Raw genomic sequence first — 8,594 nt, 5'->3', positions numbered from 1 at the left:
CATTGACCGCTTAGAATAATTAAACACTTAACATACTGTATACTGTACATGTTTTTGTCACTTGAAAACATCAAATTTTTCATTGATAATACATTTTGCTCCAAATAACCTTTGATGGGCACATACTGGTCTGAACATGTTGTTGCAGCGCATATGTGCGTGAGATGATTCTGCAACCAACATGACATAAATATGCTTTATGTACTGCAGTGTCCACCTGCTGTTTTGGAGCACATCTCCAGGAGGGGACAGTGACACCTTCAGCGTGATATTGCTTAAGATGACGAGGGGTGGCATGGCTGTCGACCATATGACTGTTTGTTTACAAATTCACTGTGCTGAGGTTGTGAAACACCCAGCCATGGGGGATGAGAGGCTTCAATGCCGTGGAAAATCTTGAACTGCCCATGCACACCGACCATCTGATCTCTCTTCCAGAAACATACAGACAAATGTTGGTGGCAAGCGGCCATAAGTACTGCATCAGGGGTGAAGGACAATGGAGCCTAAAACAGTTTGTGTGGTACACAACTCACCTCTTGCTCAATTGTCCTAAAAATCCCCCTGACCTGCCATGTTGTTGTGCAGTCAGGGAAGTTCTGGATGTCTACATGCCAACAGCTATCACATGGGTCTTGTTTGGCCTGACTTTGTGATTTGCCTACACATTTCTGCAGATGGAGAGCTTGGAAAGGGAGGGGGTCGTGTTGCTAAGTTTGGCATGTGACTTGTTCTTTAGTGGGTTGTGTTGGAGGGCAGCATGTTTTTTCGAATCAAGCCGCACAAACAAGTGGTGGGAGCAATCTTGTCACAGCCGCCTCACAGATCAAGTGTCACAGGCAGCTGGACAGTATATAAGCCCTGAGTGCGTTCTGCCTCGACAGATCAAATAAGCCTCAGTAAAGGAAGAAGCAAGCAGAAAAGCTCAAGCTCAACCAAAAGGCAAAGCAGTGAAGGTTATAAGGACTTTACCTCAAACAACAGAAATGGACATCAGAACGGGTCAAATAGTCCGGGCTCCGAGTCCCATGGAGAGCCTAGAGAAGCAGCTGAGCTGCCCCATCTGCCTGGACATGTTCACAAAGCCAGTTGTCATTCTACCATGCCAGCACAATCTGTGCCGCAGCTGCGCCAGTGACCTCTACGACTCCAAAAACCCATACCACTACTCTGGAGGTATCTTCAGATGCCCTACCTGCCGCTTTGAGGTGGTTCTGGACCGCCACGGTGTCTATGGTCTTCAGAGGAACCTTCTGGTGGAGAACATCATTGACATCTACAAGCAGCAGTTGGAGAAAGGAGGTAATGCCCTTGAACCCCCATTGAAATCCAAAGAAACAAAAGAGCCTATGTGCGAGGTACACGAAGAGGAAAAAATTAACATCTACTGCATAACCTGCCAGACACCCACCTGCTCCATGTGCAAGGTATTCGGTCAGCACAAGGACTGTGAGGTTTCCACTCTAAAAGTTGTTTATGAAGCACAGAAGTCCGAACTTAAAAATTCAATCGACCTTTTAGGCGCCAGCAACAGCTGCCTAAAGGCGATGTTAACGCAGATGGAGGAAAACAGCAAAATGGTGGAAGCAAACAGCCAAGTGCAGAAGCAGAAGCTTGGGGAGAAGTTTGACCTACTCTATGCCATCCTAGAAGACCGCAAGACCCAACTCCTAGAGAAGATCGCGCAAGAACAGGATGAGAAGGTGGCTGTGGTGCGATCTCTAGTTCAGCAGTACAGTGAACACCTGCAGGTCAGCATCAAGCTGATAGATAAAGCCTCCCAGACAATAGACAATTGCAGTACGGCAGAGTTCCTCATCGCAGCTAAGCAGCTTATCACTGAAGCCAAGGATACATCCAAGAACTCACAACTAGAGAGGCCAGAGCCAGGCTTTGAGAGTATGGACCACTTCACGCTCTTCACTGAAGACGCAGAGGCCATGCTTGCAAAACTGGACTTTGGAGTCAGTGGCGATGATGACGATGACGAGGAAGAGGAAGAGGAAGAGGAAGAGGAGGAATAAGCAATGATAGACTTTAGAAAAAAAAGACTTTGTAGGGAAAAAGAGATGACAGCAGATACAAACCTCAGTCATAAGGACAATAATCTGGCTGCTTTTGATAACTGTGAGACAAGGGAAGTGCAATCTTAAAGCAGTTTTAGTACAAATTGTACAAATTGCACCATTTGTAATGTCTTTTCCACTTGATTTTTGTACTTTTTTATTAATATGGATGTTAATATTGAATTATGCTTTTTTATATTTTTATTAGAATGTAGAAGTTTATGTTTTGTTTGCTAAATTAAAGCTAGATTATATGCTGTAGAATACAGCTTTGCCAACTTACTTTAGAGTGTCACGTGACATCCAAATGTTTGAATACTTGAAATAGTAAATGCACTTGAATGATGAACTGCAATGTAATGTCCATTTTCATTGGATAATTTGGTGGAAATAAAAGGACTTACAAAGAAAGTGTCACTTATTTAAATTATTCTTTTGTTGAAGTGCACACACCTTCAGATGACCTTAAAATTCTTAACATTTTACCCATTTTAACTGTGTGGCTATATCTGCATTCTCTCCAACCTACCCTTGTGAGGCATTGAGCTACACAGTTGGAGTGGGTGGTTATTTTAGCTTGGTGAGAATGAGAGAAGCCACATGACTCCAGGAATAGACTCACAGTAGGATTCAGGCCTCATGTTTCCAACCCTGACAATTACAGCTGCTGGTAGGCATGTTTGACAAAGTTATGGGCCAGAGGTTAACACTGACTCTTCTATCAACCACAGAAACAGTTGCTATGGCCCTAAAACAAACCCTAACAGAGGATTTGAATAACAATGCTGTACATGTCAAGCAACCAGCAAACAGCCATTAAAATGAATGCCATTTAAGGTTATATATAAGCTAATTTTTTATTTTTTATTTTTTTTAGAGAGCGAACAATACCTTATTTTATCAGGATTTGCAAAAACGATAGCGATTTTACAGAAACACCATCAACACTGGTCCTTGAAAAATAAAAGCACTGAGACTGGAGAGATAAACCATGTCAACACATCTAGACAGCATTTAGATGTTAAACGCAACAATTGTTTGTCAAACAGTCATTTAAATGACAAAGGCAATACTGCAAACATTTCCACATAACTCTTTTTTTGTTTGTTCTTTTTATTGTTTTAATGATTATTAAAAAGTAGTTGTACTCTACATTTAAATATTCAAACTTTAATTCATTTTAACTTTAATTCAATCAAAACTTGAATTTATTTGTCAAAATATTAAAAAAACATATTTTTCAATAAATGTTTTGTGTAACCAGTCAAACTAATCTAAACAGACATGTCATTCTTCTATGAACCCAGTGCCCTGTGGGCAAGATCCAGCATGCTGACCTACATTATGAGGACTGGCTTACCCCATTGGCTTACTCGGCACTTTAATATGTCCATTAACAAATTCAAACTCTAATCTTTAGAGTACTTTTTTGTAGAGACATGTAGAAAACAAAAACTAAAGAGAAAAATGTGGTATTGAACAAAAGAATCAGCTGTTTATGGGGTTGACCTGTTGATTTAAAATTCTCAAAGAATGTTGGTCTGAGCTGTTGTGAATAGTATCGTGCATGTCTGCCATGTATATTTATCTGTTTAGTTTGAGGCTCAGCTTTCCTGTTTCTAACATGCTGGAGCTGAAGGCCACACTGGCACGGGATGAAGTGTGTGCACGTGTGTATGAATACCTTTTTGGTCCAGAAACTATTTAAAGATGTTCCTCCTAGATTTGCCATAAAGAAATAATTAATTTATACAAATATCATTTTTAAGTACTATAATTATATTCTATTTATAATTGTATTTTATTGATTAAATTCTATTTCTAATTATAATCATTTTAAGCAATATAAAGATCCGCAGACAATACTTTAACTTCAGCGTGAAACATTTTTGCCCACATTAAAGTGATTTCTATTCTGGCTCGGTTTACAGCTTTCCTTTTACAGTGTCAGTCTCATACTTTTCCATTTAACCACATTTATTCTTGAGAAACTCTTTAGATCGGTTTAGATCCCACTTTACAGCTCATCGGTGAAACACTCAACCAGTGTGTGCAAAGATCCATTTGGTACATTTGAAAAGTCACTGAAAGCTCAGCAATGCTTCCGTAAATAAGAGCAGGACTTCCCCTAGCCATCACCCAAAGCAAGGGCAGTGCATGGGAGCTAATTTTAGAGTATTGAATCAGCCTGCCCATAGTCTAGACCCAATGCACTAAAGGGCAACTCTCATTCAACCTCCTACCCTATATCATGAATTAGGACACATATTTTACTTGAACCACAGCCCCAGAGATGGGCTTTTCTGTTGATCACTAAGGTAGAGACAGTTCTAGACCAGGGAATGCATTGTTTAGCTATTCAATTCCAGGAGAGAATCTGCTGTGTCATTTTGCAAAAGACATGAAACATTACTGAGGCATTGCAGAATGCATATCTAAGACTGCGCTGTGGTGTGTAAAACTATCCCAGATTCATTTTTAGCCACCTCAGACATTGCCTGTAGATGGGCGTACAGTAAATAGAAACTTTCACTCTGTCATCTTGCCATATGCCTCATAAGCTCTACTGTAATGTGGAAGTCAAAAGGTTGAACATGGCAGATGGCAAATTCTATCCTTGCAGTTTTCCAAATGTAAGAAATGCATTTATGTACAAGGAAAAGTGATGTTGTGCTGAATATCAACATGTCTGTCATTCGTCTTTTATACTGTACAAAAGTTCATTATACAAGTTATTCCTATACAGTAACTTATATTTTAGACAAAAACTGGCCAGTTAGTTTATATACTATAGGGTTGTCACGATACCAAAATTCCAGTAGTCAGTACCAATAACAGTACAATTTCAGTTCTCGGTAACAGTTACCATATCAAAAACGGTTGGAATCACTGTATTTTACTGTTTTAACTCTTTGAAAATATTTATTTTATTAAATGATGAGTTTATTATTTATATGTATGTAAATAATACATTTAGTCAGCATGTAGCCTTCAAATGTGTATTTGTAAACATACGTTAGAACAACACCAGGGTGAGTAAACGATGACCTAATTTTCAGTTTAGGGTGAAAAATTTCACCGTATCCCTTTAAATACAGTTGTAAATCCAGAAACATTGCAGTGTACTGAGCAGCATGAAAAACAAAATTGTATTCAAATTGTATGGGTTATAAACAAAAAACGATGAATCTCTTGTTCCCTTTCAGTCGGTCACGTTCAACGTCATGTTGGAACATCACCGACGTATTGGGATGTTACGACGTGACGTCTCCGTTCCCTCCTTCAGGGATCGAGGGTTACATATGAATGTGAATACATTTTTTTAATGTTAGAAGCAATGCAAAGTTAATGTAGCCGCAGTGAGAATTGCTAACTGTGAATTAAGAATTCGTTCCCATGTATTGTATTCGTTCCCGCATTTAATTAATTTGTTCCCGCATTTCTTTGTACTAATTTGTTCTCTAATTTTGATTTAAATCTAATGAATTACGATTTAGTAAAATGACGGAATATATTTGTATTCGTGTCCATGATATTGTGTCCACAGCGTGGAGATCAGAAAGGAAAGGAAGGGTCATGGGGGAAGGGTGACTATATCCTGACAGAAACCTCTCGACTGACCTACCACGAGCGACTTCCAGTTTTTCACGCCCCCAAGTCAGATCCAATCTGGCTGTGGCACGATGGGAAATGATGTCAATCAAATTCCATGAAAGCGGGGCAGTACAAATACCGTCCACTGCCTCTTCAGCCACATCTGCCTCCTCTTAGCTGGATGGCACCAGTATGATATCTGCTGGATCGGATTGCTCAAGTCCATGACCAAGGAGCGTAAAAGGCCCAAACCTTTCTCAAACTCCTCTGCTAGCTTGATCTGCGATCCCCATGACCTAAGCCTCTGCTATGCCTCGGCAACTGAGCCGCGAGGCGCAGACGTAATTCCTACATCCCTCGAGAATTTCCCTCGAAAAAATAATTTTGAGAATTTCTCACAATGAGCTCATTCAGAACCCCTGAGAACTGCATGCTCCTAGACAATAAACACACAGTACGTGTATGTCCTTAGGTGTCAAATATCTGGGTGCTGCCTGCACGTGCTAACTATACAAATGACCAACGCATTCTCATCCTTTGGCGTCATATAGGTGACGTCGAAATACTACGCATGGCACCCTTTAGCGTGAATATAACACGCGAAGTGATGGGTAGGTTTAGGTGTGGGGTAGGGTCTGCGTCTCATATTCACGCTAAAGGATGCCAGTCAACTTTATGACGCCTTGGGTTCGCGTGTTATATTCACGCTAAAGGGTGCCATGTGCGTAGTATTTCGACGTTTTGTCATATAGCGTCACCTATATGACGCCAAAGGATGAGAACGGGCTGAAATGACTGATGTGCACCAAGGGAGCTCTGCTTATGATGCTCCAATGAAATTAGACACAGGTCAAGGTCACGATGGCATCCCCATAGCTTCGATCCAAAGTGCAGTGTAGAGTTCCACTTTGAAAGAGAACAAGGATGCACAAACAAGAAATGCGAAGCACACCAAGAATGGACCATTTTAATGGACTGTGGTGATGCTTTTCCACAGTTATCAACATAGCAAATCTAGTGAAGTTTAATATTTTCATTGCTATAATATCACAATACTATATATTGTGTTAAATAAGCTTGGCAGTAAATGACAAAAAAACACTAACTTATGTTGCTGTGACTGTGAGGATGTTTCTAATACAAAGGCTGAGGGACTGAGATTTTTCTCTCTTCTGACTGCTGTAATGAATCTCTCTATATTTTTCCCTCTTTTGGACTGTCCTGGAAACGATATCACAGATTTTTTAATTTGCTTTTAGCTTTTAGCTTACAGCAAATGCAAATGAAAATACTACAATTATATTTGCTGTTGTCTCCCATTCCCCGCAGAAGTTTACCCAACTATGACGACTCCCGCTTTTGAGAACCCAATGTGAAAAGATGTCTTTCATTCGTATGATCCGAGCTTTCGAAGAAGCTACAGTGGCTAAAACGGGACAAACATCGTCGTCTGAGACAGCAGAGAATAGCCAGCGTAAACCAAGTTTCTGTACCACAGTCCATTATAAACCACATCATGGATAAAGTTTCAGGTGAGGATCAAGGGTCTAAATACATAATATAATAATAGTAACCAGCACATTCTCCCCACATAGCAAACCCATAATACAGCGAGGGAGAAAAACCACATGAAACTATGCAACTATATATTTTTTCTAACAGGGTAATAAAAGTTTAGCTGGCTAATATGAGCTGTTACTGTGGCTGAGCTGGTTAAAGCGTAAAGCCTTGTTTAAACTCGACGCGTCCGCATGAGCCCAAAGGTGCGTGCTGCAAAAATGACGTGATTGTAACAGCGCGCGCCTCCGCATCCCCTAGACACCACTTACTACACACAAAATAGGCTTTTTTTCTCTGATTTTGGAAACTCGATTGACTTAAAATGCTTCCAAGATCGACGGGTTGGTGATTCCTGTAACTGTTTTACGGTCAATGACAAGAGTAGCCCAACTAATCAGCTGTCTCACAAACTTAACCAGCACATTTATCCCCACATATAAGCCATAACACAGTGAGGGAGAAGAATTAAGTTACATGAAACAGTCCAACTTCATATTTACACCACTGACAAGGGAAAAGTCACTACTCACGGTGTTTATGGCTAGCTTCTTCTAGCTTCCTGTGGCTTCTCTTTCAAGGTAGTGACGAAACGCGCTCTGTAGCGCTGTTTGTTCGCGTTCGGCTACGGTAGAAACATGACGTCACAATATGGCGACCTTCATAGAAGGGGATTCCCGCGCCTATGTAGATATAAATGCCTCATTCTAAGGTAATAAAAACATTACGGTTTATTAAGTAAGTTCTTTATACACCACTGAACACATAGTTATGGATGTCATATTGCATTTCTGTTAATAGATACTCAAAAATGTTACACATTGCACCTTTAAAATAGAATTAAAACTGAGCGTATTTCTAAATGGCAAAATAGCACAAGTATCTCGAAGACATCTATTTGATGTCTACATTTACATGAGTGTTTGCTCATCTGCAATACGTCTCTAGGACGTTTCCTGTTAGATGTCATATAGACATTTAGAAGATATCTTTAAAATGTTTAAGATCTGGAATGAAAAGCAGTAAAACTGCTTTTTCTAAGACGTTTATCAGATGTTTTTACACAGCAGATGCTTTCTAGATTATCAGATCTTTGGCAGACATCTTACAGACGTAGCTGTACTATCTGGAGCAGCTTTTAGTGTAAAAACAGCAACATTGAAGTGCCATAAAAGGTGAAATACATTATACATGACATCCAATCAAATTACCTCATCTTTGCCATCAAAACTGACAGCACACACAAGCAAGGTGCATAAGGTTGCATGCAGAGTATTCTGCCTCAGCAAAGCGCGCTACATTACTGCCATTCTTTTCTCTACAATATATGTTTGTAAAAGTCAGGTTTTAGTACTTAATATCACGAAGAACAAAATA

At 40.0% G+C, this 8,594-nt stretch overlaps 1 protein-coding gene across 1 annotated transcript; it reads left to right on the top strand.

The window, feature by feature from the left end:
* The first annotated feature begins 874 nt into the window (after nt 1-874).
* trim63a (tripartite motif containing 63a) lies at nt 875-2,477 on the top strand. The gene has a single exon (XM_056233593.1). The coding sequence runs from the start codon at nt 987-989 to the stop codon at nt 2,022-2,024; it is 1,038 nt and encodes a 345-aa protein (XP_056089568.1). The 5' UTR covers nt 875-986; the 3' UTR covers nt 2,025-2,477.
* Nucleotides 2,478-8,594: the final 6,117 nt, after the last annotated feature.

The sequence above is a fragment of the Rhinichthys klamathensis genome, unplaced genomic scaffold, assembly GCF_029890125.1.
Source record: "Rhinichthys klamathensis goyatoka isolate OS25496 unplaced genomic scaffold, OSU_Roscu_1.1 h1tg000372l_1, whole genome shotgun sequence".
Taxonomy (NCBI): Eukaryota; Metazoa; Chordata; class Actinopteri; order Cypriniformes; family Leuciscidae; genus Rhinichthys; species Rhinichthys klamathensis.
The sequence above is the reverse complement of the archived record's forward strand: the minus strand, read 5'-3'. Positions and strand labels throughout refer to the sequence as shown.

Bases quoted from the DNA above. Each gene is read 5' to 3' on its own strand.
- trim63a (XM_056233593.1), top strand. From the start codon at position 987: ATGGACATCAGAACGGGTCAAATAGTCCGGGCTCCGAGTCCCATGGAG.